The sequence below is a fragment of the Scleropages formosus genome, chromosome 8, assembly GCF_900964775.1.
Source record: "Scleropages formosus chromosome 8, fSclFor1.1, whole genome shotgun sequence".
NCBI classification, from domain to species: domain Eukaryota; kingdom Metazoa; phylum Chordata; class Actinopteri; order Osteoglossiformes; family Osteoglossidae; genus Scleropages; species Scleropages formosus.
Window position 1 is genome coordinate 29,942,287 of NC_041813.1, and position 21,064 is coordinate 29,963,350.

The 21,064-nt window shown below is 43.6% G+C and overlaps 1 protein-coding gene across 2 annotated transcripts in view; it reads left to right on the plus strand.

The window, feature by feature from the left end:
- The window catches only part of LOC108941564 (zinc finger protein 385C-like), a 103,660-nt gene that overhangs the window by 26,896 nt on the left and 55,700 nt on the right, over positions 1-21,064 (plus strand). For both annotated transcript variants that reach the window (XM_018764322.2, XM_018764323.2), the window contains exon 2: positions 15,449-15,709. In XM_018764322.2, coding sequence (XP_018619838.2) covers positions 15,449-15,709 — 261 coding nt within the window. The remainder of the gene's footprint in view (positions 1-15,448; positions 15,710-21,064) is intronic.

Here is a 21,064-nt window from a genome sequence, read left to right on the forward strand (position 1 = left end):
TCTTGTGAAGCATAATTGAGAGCCTGCTTGCAGGTTGGTCCTCTTTTCTCTTGCAGGTACATTTTGTTCACACTTTTGTGCAGCTGAACACATTGTCCAGATGATTTTTTTCTTCTCCTCTTACACCCACTTTCTGTCGAAATCCGTTCCGCATCTGACAACATGATACAGATTTTGCAGCTGCTGCTGCTATGATATAGGAGAGATATCTAGCACAGAAAGTGGTGTTTAGATGAATGTTGCTGGTTTCAGAGGTTACTACTGTTTTACTGAGAAATGTACTCATAATTAAATTTTATTTCTTATATTATGTCCACTGATTAACGTGTAATTTATTTTCTGAAAAGTTCTTTACTGGAGAGGTGTTAAAGATCAGATCATAAGTAAGTAGAGTACAGCAGTGGAAAATATGGAAGGTGAACCAGCAGTCTACTTATTAAACAATGCTGATTTATTTCATGTTGTCTCACTGGTCAGTTGGTTGTCGTCTCATTCAGTGTTTAAGTCTTTCTGACAAGCAGAAGAAATTTAACAAATCTCTTGAGAGGGTTGATGAAGCTGACTGCAGTGACTTCCTCTGATCAGATGGAACATGAGCCGGTTATAGGGTTGGTTTTTACTGCAACCGTTCCATCTCATCTCCTTATGAAGTCCTTCAAATTCAGTGGCTTGTAGGAGACACCTGGGAGGCCCATTCCTTATTAAGCTGCAGAAGTTTCTCATGTCATTAGAGGAACCCCGAACAGGAAAAGCTTACCTTACCAATGACGTGTATGTCAAGTTGAAGTTTTTTTTGTTTGTTTTTACTTTTAGTGGAAGAACGCATCTGACCTTACGTACGGAGCCTCCTACTTCGGTAGAGAGGCGTGACTCTCGTCTTTCCAAGCTTAGATCCATCCCACGAGAACTTGTCTTTATCTTCATTGAAGCTCCTTTATGGCTTTGTCACAGTCAGCATCACAGTTTTCATGTGCTGTCAACAGAACTCTAGCAAAACAGTGATAGTTAAGCACACTTGCTATTGCCAGGGTATGAGCAAAAAAGCTGGAGCACTTCCAAGTTGTGTACCTTGAAGGGGTGGGTGGTCTTCTGGGACCACTTTGCAGACATAAGTGGTTTTTTAATTTGAATAAACTGCTATTCACATGTGTTCCATAACCATAAGCTGTTCCCATTGTGAGAACTTACAGGTACATATGAATAAGCCTAACAGTAACACCTTTTAACAGCTTAATTTGAAAAACAAATTGCTACTTCTTGGGAAAAAGAAAGAGCGTTCGTCTCTTCCACCAGCATGTGTGTCTTTCATTTCTAGAAATACTGGCAGGAATAAGAAAAGAAAGTAAATTAAAGCCATTTTGGCATTGCTCCTAATTCTGGCACCAGTGATAAGTTTTTGCAACTAGGTATAAAAATCAATATGTTTTGCAAAATTACTATTTCTAAAGCTACCTTTGCTTTGAGATAATTGCATCAATGATAACTTGCTGAATGTGGATGAATAAAAGCGCACACCAGTCAATACGTAAAGCTATAAAATAATCTACATGAAGTCAAAGTGTGTTTGTACCATTTTATGCGTTTGCTTTTCGCTGTAGTTCTTTGTTGGGGTTTTTCGGAGGATTTTGTTTTCCATGCTCCTTTACAGGTGGCAAATGTTTTTGAATGTGCTGGCATTCCTGCAGTGGCCCTCCGGACTCCAGGTATCTGCTCTCCCCCCTCCCCCAAAATATCCATAGTTCGTGTCTCTGTCTCTGTTGTCCCTTACTGTTTCTTAATGAGCATTTTTTTTTAGAGAGAACACATCGCTTGCCAAATGGAGCTGTGTTTTACCAGTGGGCTTCACATATGATGCTCACTGCTGCACTGGAAATCCATTAAAATTCTCTGTGAATCTGTGAATTCTGTTTGTCAGGGTGCAGTGGGAAAAATGCTTAAAAAAACTTGCATATCTGCAGACTTCTCCACGGAACAATAGATACGCATACGTGGGCTGAGTTTATTAAACCTTAACTGAGATAATAGCGAGGCCAAAAAAACCTGTTAAATTGCATATGTCTTTGGATTAATAACATCTGTTGTCTAAGGTAATATTTTACAGCTAGTATGAATTCCGTGGGGGGCACGGTGGTGCAGCAGGTTTGACTGGGTCCTGCTCTCCGGTGAGTCTGGGGTTCGAGTCCCGCTTGGGGTGCCCTGCAGCAGACTGGCATTCCATCGTGGGTGTGTCCCCTCCCCCTCTAGCCCTGCGCCCTGTGTTGCTGGGTTAGGCTCTGGTTTGGCGCGACCTTGCTTGGGACAAGCGGTTTCAGCTTGTGTGTGTGTGGTTTGAATTCAGAGACTCTATGAAATATGTAATGAACCCAGGTTGCAGTAGTTCAACACTTTTATACAAACAGGTGTTTTCTTAGAACACTTCAAATTAAGTACTTGGCTCATGTGTACAGTAGCAGTGTACTCTGTCAGCTGAACTCCTGTCCACTCTAGCCTGCTGCCCAGGTAATGAACACCAATCCGAAAGGATTCTGTTTGCAAGGCAAGTGGTGCAGATGCAGTTGCAGTGTGATTCACTTTGTCTTGTTTTTGTTCTTAAGCACAAATGCTTTTATGGATATGAGAGTGTCATGGCAGGGCATGATGGTTGTAAAGAGTAGAAAGGTAGCTAGTGTTTATAATTATATATAACCACAAAACTGTGTATAATGTAATGTCACAACGTATATTTCTCTTGTGTTTAATAACTACTTGTACTGTAAACCAAAACAAGTTTTTTTTGCATTTGCAGTTGTTAATTTTGCACATTTGTTCTTATGGAAATCTTTAAAACATTCAAACTGTTTTAACAGTAGTATAATTATACCAACTTAAAAAACACAATATCTGGCTGGCAGGAAGCCATTGTACAATGCAGCTGAAAAAGAGAAAGACAAAGTGCAGCACTAAGCACACTGGTACAAATGTGTGGTAAATTAAAATGTGCAAGAGTTAATTAGGCTCTCATCAGGAGCTCAATCCATTTCTAAGATCAATATTTAATAAATGAAGCAATCACAAACGTAAAATGTGAACAAAGATTGCAAAGGCGTTCTAGTAAATGGAAATTTCCCTTGTCTTGAACCTGTTACAATGCGTCTTCAGTCTTTTCTCCTAAATTCAATCTTCCTATTTTTGAGATTGTTATGTTATTGGGTTTTAATGTGGCATTTTTATAATTATCACATTTGTAATATTGTCACCTTTGACGGACAGTGCCACGCTGTGTGTCATTGAGCAACTTTACAGTTGGGTCTGGCTCCACTGAGAGGCAGTGAGGCTTTAGATGTTGCTCCATCACTGCGAAGGTCCTGTGACTGTTCATTTCTCCTCTCTTATAAGGACACTTGGGATGGCACAGCGAGTAGTGTAGCTGTCTCACAGCGCCTGGGTGGTGTGAGAGCACATGGGTTCGATCCCTGCTCAGTCTATGCGGAGATTATATGTTGTCTGCTTGGGTGCCCTCTGGGTGCTCTGGTTTCCTCCCACAGTCCGAAGACATGCTGTTCAGGTTCACCCATAGTGTGTGAGTGACAGAGAGAGAGTGTGTTACACTAGGGTATGGATGAGTGACCCATTGTAAGTAGTGTATCTAGCAGTGTAAGTCACCTTGGTGAATAAGGTCACTGGGCTGATAACACTACATAGAGTTCAGTGGAAGTTGCTTTGGAGAAAAAACCTCCTAAATAAATGTAATGTAAAGAGACTTGTAAGAGAGTAACTTCATTGTCCAGGAGGTAGCTGTTGGGATTGTTTTTATCTGCAAAAACCATTGAAATTTCATTCTACTGCTTTTCTGTTAAAGACTTGTGAATGATGTTCATTTCAATGTGAAAGGTGCTTGAACCACAAGCATCAAAGCCCAATATCCTTCAACTTCTTCTCTCACAAGCATACACCGCAAAGTCAGATGCCAGCTATAACAAATACATTCTCTTCCAGATTCCTTTCTAAATGCATTTCTTGGGCACAACTTCTGATCAATGGCATCCTCTCTGGTTTCTTATATCTTCCGTGTCAGAGTTAAGGCAGGGCTTGGCTGAAAATCTGTCTAGATTGTCAGCGAATGTCAGTGACTGTAAGCATTGGCTGCAGGAATTTGAAACCACATCTGTTTTTTTGTCAGGTTTTTCTTACATTTCTGGTTTTATGAGCATGTGCTTCGTAGGGTGTTGCATCATTCAAGGACACACTATGTTCACCTTGCACGGCTGTCTACCTCACGTATTATATGGATTGCAGTTCCATTAGGTTTCAGAGAATTTATTGGTAAAGTACTGCACTTTACACTAATAAATTTTGTGGGCAGTGCTTGCAGCACAAATAGTCTTGACCCCTTCTCTTTATGAATATTGTATAACGAGAAGAGCTTGGGAGGCTGTGCAGTACTTTGTGAAAATGGGTCTAGAAATTCTCTCCCCAAAAATTGTACTTGCAAAGTAGGTCGTGCTTAACTGATTGATAAAGTATGAGCTGGTTTGTGTGCGGTGAGTCATGTTTTTGAGCAGTCATATTTTTGAAGAGCAGAGTCATATTTTTGCACGTGGGTGGGAGGATGCAAATACTCCGCACATTTTCATTATAAACAACATGGCCAGATTTCTAAGCTGGCTGCAGTCCTCTTCCAAATACTCATCTACTAGAGGACTAGAGGAGGTGTATCTTAAATATATTAAAAAAAAGTTTTTTTTTTTTTTTTTTTTTTTTTTGGCATCTGCAAGTGTATTCTGCAGCTGGCATTTTCTGTGTCTCTGTCTGCGTGTCTGTGTGTTGTGCCCAGCTACAGGTCACCCGGTGTCACTGGGTCACATGTCCATTCACCCCAGAGCCAGTTGTTCTGGGGCACAGTCACCGTGGAGGTTTGCTTGCTATTTGCAGCTTGTTGCTGAAATGGTCGTCCTGCTTTGACTGGGAGAGGCGGGGGACTTGACCAGTGCTGGGCAAGGGCAGCATGACTAATGTCACATTGTCCCATAGAACCTGAAGTGCACATAAAACATTTTGATTTAACACATTGTGTGCCAGCTTGCCACATGGAGGGCAGAGTTAGCCAAAGGCCAAGGCCCCACATGCAGAAACTTTAACGATCTCAAAATTTTCCTTTAGTCCTGCAAGTGACAGTCTTGTGTAAAGCCCTCAGCTGCCCACTGTTTTCATTGCTGCACACAGTCCTGCATGCACAAATTTAAATCTTTGGAACATTCTGCTTATTTTACAAATCCATTAAGAAGTTATGTAACATTAATTTTTACTGACAGCCATAAATGTGTTAAATTGTCAACTGGATTAAACCATGTTGCATTGGTGTAGATTTCAGGAGGGGCGCCACCACCCCACACACACTAGAAACTTTGGCCCTGCTAGTTTGTCCGATGAAGCACAGCTTCACTATTTTGCAGCCAGCTCAACATGCCAGGACAGGCCTTGCTTATCGTTCTAATTAATTCCCTTCTCTGAGATAATGTCATTAGCATGGAGTAATACTGAGTCTAATGCAGTCAACTGCAGGCAGAGATTACACCTGTCCTGCAGCTTTGAGGGGGCTCGCCAGGGGTGATGCATCGCCAGGCTGATGTGGAACTTCACTGACGTGACAGTCATCTCAGAGCATTTTGAGATTCATGTGATTGAAAAATTTTGGAACACACAGTAATAAAAATGATCTATTTGATTTCCGTGTCCTTGGCAGAGTATGGCTGGATAGCTGGTTAAGAAGAAGTAACATGAATGTTTCTATTATTATTATTATTATTCCTTTGCTAAGTCAACAGCTTCATCCAAAGCCACTGAAAGTGCGGTAATAGCCATTTATACAGCAGGGTAATTTACTGGAGCAAGATTATTTCATTAGGTCAAGGATGTCACTGCAAGGCCTCTCCTAAGATTTGAACATGAAAAGACTATTTAAACTTTGTGCTACTTGGTGCTCTTAAATTATGGACAACCTGACCCACTCCGATATCATTCCGTGTAGTCTTTGAACGTCTTGCTTCGACTGCTTCTCTAGTAAAGACTTGTGAATGATGCGCAAGCTTTTCCTTATACAAGTAAATGCTATCAGAACAGCGTTATGTTGGTCTGAATCATGCAGATACGGTGTAATTATCACTACTGCAATGTCACAAAGATACATTGTAACCATACACACTGCAACATCATATAGATAAATCACAACTAGAAATACTGCAGCATTGTGCAGACATTATGTAACATTAACCACTGCAACGTCATATAAATATATTACAACCATAGCTACCATAATGTCATACAGATACATATAAGTATAACCACTGCAACGTTATACAGATACGTTATACTACGGATACGTAACCAGTTCTGTCATGCTCTTTCCTATGTAGAGCAAAGCGTACTGTGACATTGGCCATCAGGGAGTCACTATTTAATATGTCAGTGGGTTTAAATAGTAGCAGCCCCCATTATAATTTAAAAAAAAAAAAAAAAAAAATCATTTAAATAATTAATATTTTTAGTGTGTCCTGATTTTATATCAACTTGTTTTGCCTTTAAATATTTACTTGATATTAGTAATTGTTAATTTTGATTGATTTTCTTCCATTAGCTTTACACTAGGAACTGCTAATTGTGCTCACAGCATGTGTGCTGATGTGAGAAGTGGTTTTTGACTTAGTTAACTGCAGAAATTATGTGTGACATATCAAACATAGAGACTGGTGACTGATATGTAGTAAAAATATGGTGACATCAACAGGAGGAGGTTGTGGACTTTTGATTTTTAAGATATCTTGCCATGGTCTCCTGCTTCCCAAAATATTTACCCTGCCAGCACCAAATGTTACAGTACACATATGTGATAATGTTCAGGGGCAGAGGGGGAAAGTAGAGGAATTAGTTTTAACAGCCATGGTGTTGCAGACTCGTTAAATAACTGTTTCCAATTATTAAAATAATTTTGTTTTGTCTTTGCCTTGCTGCAGCCTGCCTGACAATCAGTCCTGGGCCCATTTTGAAAACTACTGGCTTTGGGTATGAAGCTGCTGTGCATGGATTTCCAAAATGTGAACAAGCTGACAAGCTGCTTGGCCAGTTTACAGTATTATTGCAATATTTTACAGTGTTACTGCAGCCTTAGCGAAGTTTAAGATGGGAAAATAATGAGGAACTCCTGTACATTTTACACACAATTTTTTTCCTAAAAAAGCTGAACTTATATCAGTTCCAGAACTGTTTCATATCAGCCATGAAATTAGTTGATGCTACTTGTATTTTTTTGTCAGATTAACACATTAGCATCCAAATTGATAAAAGCAATAATAAAACAAAAAGCGTTCTAAAGAAGTTGATTCCAGTTCTTAGTAGTATTACTTCTAATGTATAAAATGGTTATAAGATATAAAAACAAGTTGCTGTACTTCTTTTGTGTCTCAGTTGGTGAAAGTCTTAATGACATTTTGACCTTCATTCCTCAGCCATGAAGTCATTAAGAAACTCCTGCATCCTGGGATCAGCGCCCTCTCAGTCCACTTGTTGGTGCCACATTGGCACTTCCAGGAAGCCACCATTCCCTTTATTCCCAAAGCAGAAATGTACATCAGTGTCTCCCTTACGACATGCGTTTTGTTCAGCTGTGATCAACCACACGGTTTTCACCACGTATAGAGGCTGTGCACTGTGTTTGGAAAGCCCTGGAGATTATGGAATTACGCATGGGGCTATAACGAGAGTACAGGCGCGCTGCTTTGTCCTTCCCGCCATAGTGCCCAGAGCGACCTCCATAGAAACAGTGGAAAACCCCCAGGGTGGGCCTCTGGACACAGCCCCATTGAAAATAGAGTGAACACAGGTGTTCAGTTCCCCCCCGGCCACCTCCTCACTGCCCATCCGGACTCACCCCCCCAAATCACAAACGAACTCATTTTTCACTTTGTTGCCAGAGCAAAGCGGAACGGTCGCTAGTGTCGTCCCAGCACGTAGGAGTGGCCTCGGGGCGGCCCAGGCAAGGTCAAGACATGGCACCCAGCACGGTTTGAAGTTTGACATATAAAATTACATTCCATAACTACATCTTCACGTCTGGTATGATGGAGGGAAAGGTCAATAATAGAGGTCTGTTGAGGCTGAAGCGGATGGAAAGGGTAAATTGAAGGAACAGAACCCCCATCTCCCTCCATAACCAACTCTGGGAGTTCCATTTTCGTGGAATTTAACTGAATTGATTTCGGTATTGCGGCCAAAAAAATCGGAAGTCAAGTTGAGGACCATGCCATTTTTTTTTTCCGCTTCCTCCAACCAGGGTTGCTTTTACGCTGCCATACAGTCATCGTCCTCATGAACTTTTCCCCGAATGTAATTTTAACAGGTGAAGGTGTTGACAAAGCAGTCGGCCGTGCTTGTTAGAGACAGTAAAACACAAGAGATGTTTAAAGAGTTGTTGTTCACGGTGTGGGCATAGGGTCTCTGAGGGCCACGTTGCAGTGCCGTCGAGGAAAAAAAAAAATTTGGTTCAAATGGCAGCTGTTCAGGCTTTTAATGTGAAGATCATGTTCAGAGTTCAGTGTGTGTGCTTGTTTTCCATAGCTTTCAAGAATAGAAAACCCTGAAAATGGACCTCAAGACCAAATGCTTTTCAGTCGGCTTTTGAAACAACTTGCAATGTTTTTGAGTTTTGACAGTGCTAGCTTAGCAATCATTCACTAAACTGTAAAGATAGTCAAAATAAAGTTCCCACAACAATCAGTAAAATAATGCCCACGCGTATATAGTACGTAAGGTTGTCGGGATGTAAGCCGAGCCTGACTAGACAAGCTTGTGGTCTGGAGACAATGTGGAAAATGTGCTCCCAAATGTCGGGCTAACTTTAGCCTCCCGGGCCAAGAGGAGGGCCAGATGGGCGGAGGACATGACACATCCCAGCATTCAATGTAGCACAACTGGACAGTGCACCACAGAGCAAGACAGAGGGCGGGGAAGCACACACCCCCGACCTGAATACAACAGTAAAGTGCCCGCATAATGGAGGTGTATGGGAATGAGAATGGGAATCATTTTTGCGGTTTCTCATATTAGCAGTTAAGGTTTTCTGTTTTTCTATAGTTTCAGAATAGGCTTTGGACCACCATGACCCTCTATTAATTCAAGTGGGTATTGATAAGGAATGACAAGTGATTGATTGATTGATTGACAGATACACAACATGAACACAGTGTAGATCCAAGCAGATCACAGTGCCCGGCGCCGCACCCTGCAGCCGTCACTTTATCTAGGCGGGAAATGTGATTCAACTCATGATGCTCCAACACTTTTGATATGCTTGTCAGTTCAGACCACGGTAACATCTCTCACAGCACCATATTTCCGTTTGTCAACGTTCCTGTCTCCAGGCTTCCTAATGCTTTAAGTGACAATCTGAGTTGCTGCAGTCACAGCATCTATTATAATATCAGAGTCTGAGAGTGAAGAAGTACATTAGGAGTTCACTGAACGTATATAAGCTGCCCGAAGTCAGAGACCAACAGTGAATACACTTAAATGGGTCGAGTATGTGAGCAGATTTTTAGTTCCTCATTTGAAAATATAATCCATGGAACTTTTTTCCTTAATTGATGTTCTTCACTTCTAAGTTGGAAGGTCTCTTTTTTTGTTTTTAGTGATTTTCTCCATAGCAGCTCACAGATGAATGATGATATCAAAATCTCACGGACTACCGCTGAAATTTCTGATACTTCCTATTCATTGTGGGTAGTCATCGCGAGCAAAAGCTGCAGTGTCTGGTTCTTCATTGTGTCCTCTAACTTACCTAATAAATAAAAGCCTTCTTTTGGATAGAAAACATTACTTTTTGGATAAAAATTAACCGCTGACTGGAAAGCATTTGTAAATTAGTCACCACCTGCAAAAGCCAAATGATATTTTCTGCAAGCAGTGAATTAAAAATAATTGCTTTTATTTGTGGGACAGTATGAAAATCCACATAAACTGTGGCTGTTACAGGACAGAATTACCCACCATTATTCTAATTAAATACTGTATAAAAAATTTTCAGCCAAGTCACTTCTCTTTTCCCAGTTCAGCAATAGTTAAATGATGCAGACAAGAAGGAAAGATGTGGTCTTGTGTCAGAGAGATATGAGAGAAGCGGGCACGAGGTAACGTGGTGTAGCTGAGAAAGTAATGCAGCTACTGTATAAAGGTGTGCTGTGACAAATCCAAAAACTTGGATTACATAGTACACAAAATACATGAGTTCCAAACACACATAATTAGAAGTGTGATCCTATTGTAAGGGAGAAAGAGTTAAAGGGAGAATAAACAACTTAAATACATCACGTTGTGGCAAACACTTTTCTCTGAAACAGTAAACACTTGTGCACTTGTATGAAAATGAATCTGCACACGTTTGTGCACATACGCAAGTGTACACAGGTCAAACGTTGACCTAAAGTCTCACACATATACATACTACTATCCCGAGTGTGGGAGGAGAGCTTGTTTAAATTTCCTCGGCTGCTCCGATTGGCCTGTGCTGATCCCAACATTCCCTGCAAGCAGAGATTAGAAAAGTGCATAAATTTATCTGGCAGCACATTTTTATTTATTTATTTGTCATTCCTGGTCTGCTTTTGGAAGAGATTTTTTGGCAGGCTAGATGAAATGTGTTTGCCCTGCCTCATAAATTGCGTGCCATATTAGTTCTACACTAGCCTGACAGCCAGTGTTTGTAGAAAATGAGAAGAGATTCGTCCTTAATTGGAAGGTACATCATCCACAATGACGGACCTATGCAATTATGAAATACCACGATTATATAAATCTGATGTTATAGATAATTATTATCACACACAGTTCTCACTAAAGTAATCATATGGATAATGACAATAATAATATTGTAATTATAGCTAATTAAAATTAGCCTGAGTCATTCTCTCCTACTCATTTATTGTTGAGGTGTTGTGAGAAGCTGTTGCATGTTGTGAGTGTGGCATGCATGACGTTTGCAAGCAAGTGTGTTTGCACTTAATCTGTGGTGTCTGCAACAAGTACTTTGAAGCAGTCCCTTGTCACACCTAAAACATCTCCATCATATTAGCCCCTACCATGTTTTCCAGGGCACTTTACTGCCTTTTTTCTTCTGTACTGGAGTGGTTGGCAACTTGTGAGGCTCTAGTCCGTTATAGAGTAGGCAGTATCAAAGCTACATTGTTCATGCCAGAGGTGGGCCTTCAAACGAAAGATCGGTGTATAAAGTTTTAATGCTGTAAAAATGAGAATGATTTGAAGTGTTCTTTTCTGGCAAACCCAATGTAAGTTTGGAATGGATGTCAACCTTGGATCCTCCAGATGTTCATGAGATCAAGTGCCTGTTCCCTTTGGTTGAGCCTCCAGCATTGCTAGCCGACTGGACTTAGCTGAAGGTGTAAGGGGGATGCCTCTGAAGGACCATCAGGGCTAGGTCCAAGAGCAGAACCACACCAGGATGACGGGGTTGTTCAGCAACCAGAGAAGGACACAGGCAGTTCATGTGGGCAAGGCAAAGCTGTGACTTGAAAGAGGCGGAGGTTGTATATCTGAAGGTATTTTTTTATACACTAGAGTTGTGGTGTTTGTAACAGGGAAGACGAGTGACCAAATAGAGACTTGTGCCCAACCTCCAGTTTATATAACCCTGTGAACAAGCCTTTTAATTCCTTCCACCCTCTCTCTCTTGTTTCTTGTGGTTTATAATGGCAATATGTTTCCCATGACATCTCTGCTGCCTCCTACTGCCTGGGCATACACATGGCCAAAGTGTGCAGGTGAGGAATACAGCATTTGAGAATATGAGAGTACAGCCAAAGATATGGTGGAGAATGCAGGCAGTGCTCCCGAAGGATGTGCCAGCATGGGGTTATTTATGGCTGTGTGGTGGAGGTCACCTTGAGTGTCTCAGACAAAGCGCTGCCTTGCTTGTCGGTCAGTTTGACTTGCCACGCAGAGGCTCTCATACTAGAGGATGATTTAAGAGGTGCTGAGTTCGGATGACAACTAGTAGATATATATTTGGCTGGCTGGGTCAAGGGTGGACCTTGATGCCACTGTTAAGTGCAGTGCCACTGTGTTCTGGTATGAGAATGGCTGTGACGAGTGTATACCCATCACACCAGGGGAGGAGAATGAGAGAGAGTGTTTGTCAGTGTGTGCAGCATGCTCCGGCTGTTTGTGATGTTATGTCTTGGGACCAGTGACAGCTTTAGCTTCTCTTTTTAACTTTCTTTAAATTGTGGTTAATGGTCTTCCGAACGGCAGATTTTTTTGAGGGAGCGGCAGCTTCAGAAGACATGGCGGATCTGCCGGACTCCTCCTGTGACTCCAAGAATGAATTTTCAACTCTCAGGCATTACCTCTCATTTACTCAGAAACTGGATCTTCCAGGAGCAGGCGGGCACTGGGAATTCTGGGAAGGTATGTTTGAGACACAGTTGTGTCAGTTAAAGGCTTAACTCACCCATAAAGAGACGCTTCATTCAGTGCCAAAACATGCAGCATTCCAAGGCTTTTAAACAGCATCTGATGGAACTTGACTGAGCTCTCATAGATATGAATAGAGCTTTTATATGTCCAATTTTCTAATGTGTGTTTCAGCATTTTATGCATATACATCAATAACTCTGTGGCTGGAAAAATTAAACAAGCAAACTCACTCAGCTAAAAGTTATTCGGATGTCTTTTGAATACTCGTTTCTCAATCCATCATCCACGCGTTTTATATTTGCTTTTCATTTATTCATGTGAAAGATTTAGGGAGAAACAAATCTGGGAGGGGACTTTTTATGGAAAAAATAACGTTTCCTCAGATTTTGTGTATTACGTGTTCGATATCACTTTAACAATGATAGTTTAATAATTTTGTATTATTGATATCGTCAAATTATGCTGTAACATACAATTATGAAAGGTTGTTTCTGACAGTTCTTTATGATGTGTGTGATGTTCAGAGAACTCCTACTTGGCATTATTTGCTTTACTTGCAAGGTGTCAGTGAACATGCCCCACAAGTTGAATGTATTTGTCGTCCCCAGTGTGTCAGCTGTACTCTGTAAACATGAAGAAAGCAGCAGTTGCTCTCCACCACAGTAATCTCTCATACGGAGACACTAATCTGAGACTTTTGATAATGTTGGTGATCCAGAGCACAGTTTATCCGCACTAATATATGAGATTCATTCATTGGTTGAAGGCCTGTTCCTTCGTACGTCCTTTACTGGCCCTACCAACTAACATACGGTGACTTGTGAAGAGAATGACCCTTTAATTCTGTAATGTCACCAGCATCACATTTCAACCCCATCTGAAGTATTACATTCTTCCACGTGGAATTCACAAGTTCGGAGTTGAATATAGATTCATCTACCCAGTGCCCTGTGCTTCCTGGGATTGGCGTTGGACTTTCACTCCCTTGACTGGATAAGAAGTTACTGAGTATAGTTGGGTAGGTGTCTGATGCTACGGTCCTTATGTTTAAACAACACATTTGCATAGAGAGACATGCTTTTGCTTTTAAATGGTGCTTCAACCACTGGCTGAACATCAGTTTGCTGAGTTGTTGTGTGGAGAGAGGAGTAATAGTAGAGGGTGAGACACTGAAATGGTACCGAGTAGGGTAGCGTGCAAGACATTGGGTTAATGTACTGGATTTTGCTGTTGTACCTTGTGGAGAACTTCTCAACATAATTTCTTCTGTGTAAAAACAGCCAGATGCCTAAATATTGTAGAACTTTGTCAGCTGTGTAAGTTCCTTTCTGTGAGAGTCTGTTGCACTACAACGAAAAGGAGATTTTCCACACCTCGGCACAGCTGCCTGTCCTGTGTCCCCCACTGCTGGTGCAGTCATCAAACTCATGCTGGGAGACTGGATAGGGATGTGAGTGGGGGACATGGGTCCCCTGGGGGCTGATGGGAAATCAAAGCACAGTGTCGTCAAAGCAGTTGTTGGGATGCAGGGATTGGGAAAGCATCACTGAAACAGGGAGACAGCAGAGAAACGGCTTTGTGCGCGACGTGAAGTAGGAAGGAAATAAGACGCAAAAGGAAATGGAAGTAAGAAGTGGAAAGTCAGCATGGTAGATGTAGGGAGCAGGCAGAGTTGGGTGTTGACGGAGGACAGGCGGGTCCAGTCAGTGGGATGGGAGTGGCCCATAGCACGTAAATGGCCCAGCAATGATTGCTTTGTACAGAAGGGGCGGCAGTCTGGGAGCAAATGGTGCCAAGTAACGGAAGTAATGAGGACCGCTGGAGTTCACAAAACACAGACGTGACAGGACTGACGATGGGCCTGCAGCAGTGCAGAACACTCCTTGTTTTACTATCGTTTTATCAGTTGTGCGTTACTGGTAAATCACCACTTTCCTGCAGTCAGTGCCGGTGTAGCTCAGTAAATGCGCTTTGTTCCCTTGCGAAGTCATTGCGCTCTCCAGGGATCTGCCTTAGATTTTCATATACACGCAAAGACACACCCAGTGCATCATTTTTACTGGCAATAGCTCACAGTCATGCAAAGTTGACCTCCACCCTCGACAGACACACGCTCATTCAAAGCGGTCACAAGTTTCCACTAGGAGTGATGCTTGCAGCCCACGGCACACTTTGCGCTCCCATTCAATGCAAGCTCTGTGCGTAACCTTCTAATGTGGGATTCCCAGTCCGGATGTAAGCAATTTTTCTGTGGAGATTGGAGGGGGATTAATTTAACCCTGCAGACGGCCACTGCAATGCACCATTAACTGTACAAGCAACTCAGCATAAGGGCGTAACTGTAATGGAAAGTCACTCTTTTTTTAAGTGGGGAAAATAAGTCTGTAATTGTAGCTGCCAGTCTCAACATCTGCCCCTGAAGCTGCAGGTGTTTACCTGCAGTTTTCCTTTATCTCTGTACCATGTTGTGTGTATTATTGGGAAAATAACATCCAGTCTGAGCAATGGGCTGGCAAATGTGTCGGTGTGCTAGTGGAAATGTTTTTTTTTTTTTTTTTTTTTTTTTTAAAAAAGGTGAACTGCTCCCCTCTTGTGACTATGTGTGGAACTGCAAGCAAAGCTCCAGGTACACAGCGTGGGGTGGCTGTGTACTCTGCTGCTTTGCAGGTTCCCTTTCTACGCAGGCCTCACCAATGGAGGATTTTATCACTAGAGTTTGTGAAGAATGCCACCTGTTTTAACAAAGCCCTTTTCAAAGATGTCATCTTGATATTGGTGTCATTTTATTAGATATGAGGTTTAATGATAGTCCTTTGTGGTGAATATTGATAGCTTCTTTGTTTCACCATGCTGTAAGAATGGAAATGTAGAACAGTACACTGTTTTTGTTCTTTGTTGCACTGTTCAGGTGAAGTGGGCTCTAGCACAGGGTGCAAATTGCAGGCACCAGTTGGATGTTCATCACCCAGAGTTCTTTCTCCTCCCCCAGGAATGAAGCGAGGCTTTAGCCCGGCAGGCCCACTCCGAAGCAGCCCATCACCAGAGCGTGGGCCCCGTAGTGGAGCAGGGCACCGGTCAGGCACCTTGGAGCATAGGCCCAAACGGGAGCGGAAACACAAGACATACACGCTGTGTGAAGTATGCAACATCCAGCTGAACTCTGCAGCTCAAGCGCAGATCCACTACAATGGCAAATCCCACCAGAAGAGGCTCAAGCAGATCAGCAGCGGCAAGTCCCACGGGTGCACAGGTAAGGGGAGGAGGGGCCTGCATCCACCTCCAGGGCAACCAGGTGCTCCTGTCATTCATGATGCCAAGCAGTGATAACCTCCAATTAGCTGGGATTTAATAGATCTGGTGATCTAATTACTCTGGACTCCACACATTGTGCTCTGGATGAATGATTGCTCACAAGGCCTGAATCAGATTGGCTCTGTTATTATCTGGATGTAATATACGGCGGGTGCCTTTGAAGCCAATTGTTTTGAACCTCAGAATTATAAACATGATGTCTGTCATGATTCACTATTATGCAGTATGGTGCAATATTTCCATCTCTAACCAGATGCATATCAGCAATGGTTCATTTGCATACCAATTAGCCCAGGCTGATAGGTGTGATAGTCTGAAGTTCTATGTGACGCTGTGTTTGCTTGCAAACACCAGAATCAGGCATAGAGGGCTTAGATTCTGGGTGGGGGTTCTCCTGTTTCAAACTACAGACTCCTTGTCAATTTATGTATTCATGTGAGTCACATGATCATCTGGGGTTGACCAGGCTTCCCTGGGCTAATCGCCGAGTATCATCCTACAAAGCCCATAATGCCGCTTTCTTCAATTCTGCCCTCGCTGAGCTTGTGGACCGGAAGGCCTGGGCCATAGGTGTGAAACATTTGTTCACTCTCCATACACTCACACTAGATTTCTGTTTTGAGATAACTGCATAAACAGAAATTAACATAATGTCAAGAGAATGCTTATAAAATTATTTTTTGCCAGCAACATCAAGAAGTACACAGACAGATGCCCAGGAGGGCACACACACCATTTACATTTATCTGACACTTTTCTCCAAAGCAACTTATAGTGTTAAGGTTATAATTATTTACCCATTTATACAGCTGGGTAATTTTACTGGAGCAATTTAGGGTAAGTACCTTGTTCAAGGATACTATAGTCAGAGGTGAGGCTTGAACCTGCAACCTTTGGGTCCAAAGGCAGTAGCACTAACCACTACACTACCAGCTGTCCCCTGTACCAAGTAACAGAGCAGTGCTGGGATTTGTTTCCCAAGTCGGACTGCTGATGGGAAGAGCTCTTCGTGAAGTGATTGATTGACTAACCAATTAGTTGGTGGTTAATTGCCCTGCCTCTGTTCGGCCACGCTGCTGAGTTTAGAAGTGGCCAGAGGATTGAATGTCTGATTCAGCTCTGTTGGTTTAGTGCCTCTCTGTAGCCATGCCCCCTCCACAGCCTCACTCAGAGCTTCCCTTGCAGGCTGCCAGCTCACCACACACACACACACAAATACACAGAGTTGTAAATACAAACAAATGTAGCCGTGGAGCTGAAAGGCATAAAGGAAACAGAAAAGAGTCCAAACTCAGTCATTTCAAGGGCGCCGCTGAATATCGACATTGTTTCTCTGTGAGGAACAAAAGGCGGAAGGATGGTGGAAAATTGAAGTGGAAAGAACTGTGTGCTTAGAGGGTGAGAGAATAGACCAATGATGTCTGTGTGTTAATCTGTTTGAGCAAGCCTCACCACTCCAGTGTGGCTGGTGCTGGATTGTCAGAGAAGCACTCCAGCTTCCTCCCCCTCTTTCTGCGCCTCATTTGTCTCCCGTCCGCCATGGCAAACGCCTCCTGATGTGGCCTGCCAGACTGTGGCTTATAGCAGCAGCCACATTTGCATGACTCATTAATATGAGCTTTGAGCGTGCAGCGGTGCAACTAAGGACCTGAGGTCCAGGGTGCCTTAGGGGAGGTGCATTGTGGGTCCCTGCGCTCTGGACCAGAAGGATCAGAGCTGATGGGTCTTTCGTTACGGGTTTGTCAAGCGGAGCGCCTGACTGAAAACTCGCCCGCTGATGACCTCGGCAACATCATGTGTGGGGATTCTTCCAGTTTCACCTTCCGCAACCAAGGGAGCATCCACGTCCAGCATTCCCCAGTATGCGGAGAGTCCTGGCTCCACCTCACAAAGCCAGGAGGATGTCCTGGCTGTGCTGCACACAGTGAGACGAGTGTGCTGCTTTTGCCCACGGGGAGTGTCCTGGCAGCAGGCGAAAGCAGCGCTCCCCACAGGCGTGGGAGGCTCAGATCCGGGCAGTAGTCTGCATGCTTCTCCTTCCCATCTGCCTGCTCCAGCGGGCCTGCAGTGCCATTACATCCTTCCCACAGTCAGCTGTGAAGTCACTGTGTGCGTGAGACAGACAGATGCAGGAAGACACCATAACTGTGTTGTATTTAAAGGGTGAACTACACAGCATGATTTGGACATGTGTGTATGTGTATAAAATGAGAATTAGTTTGAGTATGTGCATTTGTGTTTACACAAAAGGCCAACTTCCCTGTCTCTATGTTTATGTACGTGTCAGGTAGAGAGTGTGTGTGGAGAACTGGAAAACTAGGCAGAGAATGTCTGTGTATTTGTGTGTCTTCCACTCTGTGTTGGAAGAAGCTTATTAATGTGAGTACCTGCGGGAAGGCAAACCCAAATGTGTTTGTATATTTCTCTATTGCAGTTTGTTTGCTCGACAGAATACTACTGATTAAGGTTTTGTTTTTAAGACAGACTGGAAATGTGGCTCCTTCGCTCATGTTGTTTGTTACCGGCGTTCGCGAGTTTGTTCTCTCCTTTGCGAAGCGACTCCGTTCCCCCCCCCCCCCCGCTTGCCGCCTGTTCCTTGGTAAGAATGCACGTGGGTGTTTTGTTTATGAGGCCCTGCTGCCTACCCACAGCAGCATTTGTCATCACTCTGGCCCCTGGTGTCTGTGTGAGTCAAGGGGTCCTGGGAGCGTGGGGGTGGGGGTGTCGGTGGAGCCTCGAAAAGCGGCATCAGTCGGCTCAGGAAAAGCGTTTTTTTGTTGCTGCAAGAAACAGCTTGTGCATCTCATCCCTGTGTACAAAGGAGTTGCTGTGGAGTCCAGATGCTGCGCAGCTGCAGGCAGGCTCCTCTCCCCTGACCTGGCAGGTGATGTGTCCATACATACCGTCCACAGTGTCCCTTTACACAAGAAAAGTGGAGTGGAAGTGGTGACGAGCACCGACTCCCTTTTGCTGCAGTCATAAGAACAGGGCTTATAGCTGATGGTTCAAGTCCTCTGAGGCACCCTAATGTTGTACTCGTGAGAATTTATCCCATAAACCGTCAGCTGTATAAGTATATTCCGATAACTATGCAACATTTATTATTATTATTATTATTATTATTTATAGTGCCCTGCTGTGTAGGGCATCCCATATGGGTTGTATCCTGCCTCATGCCCTTGGGTTCCACAGTATGCTCCAGACAAGTGCAACCCTTCATTGGACTAGCAGGTATTGATAATGAATGAGTGTTTGGACAGACAACAGTAATGAACAACTACAGTCATAATGTGTGTACAAAATAAATGGGCTTTTTGTACTTAAATGTGCACACAGGTAGCTGAAAGTCCGTGTCAGTGAGCATGCGTGCATGTGCTCTTGTATGTGTAAAGGCATGGGAAGGAGAGCCAAGCGATCGTTTGAACAGCATGGTCAATAATGGGCTCCTAAGCCTCTGCAGATGGCAGCCTTGGATTTATGTAGAAGCTTTGGGGCTTCTACATTAAATGTAGCAGAAAGGCAAAACGGACATGTCATCTGCCCCGTCCATACGGAGCCCCCACAGTCAGATGCCCTGGGGGCGATGGTATCTGCCCTTCCAGGACTGTCGTAGGCTATTAAAAAATGCCAGCAAGCCCTTTGCACATAACCCATAGCATCAAGGATCGTAATCCGTAATCCTCCGTAATTAGGCTCAGTGACACTCGGATGGAGGGGCAGCGATGCGCTTCCAAAATATTTTCAAAAGCAATTAAAAGGGAATATGTTGTTCCCAGTGAGCCAAGAGTCAGGGCGATGAGGTTCCTGTGATGTGCATTGGAGACGCGCACTGCAGCACTCTTCCCCTCTCTCGTCATCCCATAAAAGCGCCTGGGAGTGTTAGCCATTACCTGGAGGTAACCCCAGGTAGATGCAAACCTCCCAGGGTGTTGATGGCCTCCTCCATGGGGTCTTGCAAGCGCAGGAAATTATTTTTGTGAACTTCTTGTGTCTTTGCCATATAGTTATATAAATGGCTTCTGCCAGCTGCCTACCAGAGAGTACAGTCTTTTTGTCCTCACCGTGCCTTTAAATAAGCAAGTGAAACTGGATTAAGGGTGAGAGATTCTTCCGTGCAAATGCATTTGTATATTAGCATCTTATTTTAATATCACCTCACCCAGCCTCCTCTACATGCACATGTACACATACAACCCAGCACTCCAGTGAGATAGAGATGCAGACTATGGCGTAGTACCACTGGCGTACCATTGACCTCGGCAACAATACCATTGGCGTAGTCTGCAAGCAGGACCCGGAGCCAAGCTTCGTGCATCACCTGCCCTGATTGGTTTGGCCATCTGGTCCAGCCAAAAGAATGATGTCACAGCTACATGCGAACTGTCTTATTTTGTACATTTTCATGATATGTAAATGATATTTGCTGGTAGCGTAGTGGTTAGCCCTGCTGCCTTTGAACCCAAAGATTGCATGCTGGAGTCTCACCTCCAAGTGTACTGCACTTGAGCAAGATACTTACCCTTAATGTCTGCAGTAAAAATTACCCAGCTGTATAAAGAGAAAAGCAGTTGTAGGTAGATTAACATTGTAAGTCGCTTTGGGGAAAAGCATGAGCTATATCACGAAAGGTAAAGCTCGGAAGAGGGGGCACGGTGGTGCAGTGGGTTGGACCAGCTCCTGCTCTCTGGTGCGTCTGGGGTTCGAATCCCGCTTGGGGTGCCTTGCAACAGACTGGCGTCCCATCCTGGGTGTGTCCCCTCCCCCTCTAGCCTTACGCCCTGTGTTGCCGGGTTAGGCTACGGGTCCCCGTGACCCCGTATGGGACAAGCGGTTTAAACGGTGTGTGTGTGTGTGTGTGTGTGTGTGTGTGTGTGTGTGTGTGTGTGTGTGAAGCTCGAAGGTTCTCGGTTCTGGGTCCGTTGTGGTGGAATGACCTTCCCCTGACACTCAGAACTGCGGAAACTCTGTTTTCTAGAAGTGTGTGAAAACCCACCTTTTACAGATCCACTTTGCCCAAGATCTCTCCAGCTCATTTCCGGTGTAACTGTTCACGCATCGTAACTCCATAAGCATCCCCAGATACAACCTTTATTCAGCCATTACTCTGGCATTGTATTTGCTCATTTGTGTGTCTTATAATACTTAAAGATTGGTGGGAGACTATCGGGATTTGTCTATCCTGTGTCTTATGCATCTACTCGAACGATGAACCTCAGTGCAGCAAGTGGTAGGGAACAAACTAGGTTTGCTTGAGACTTACATGTCTGCATCTATGTCTCCTTCTCTTAATGTA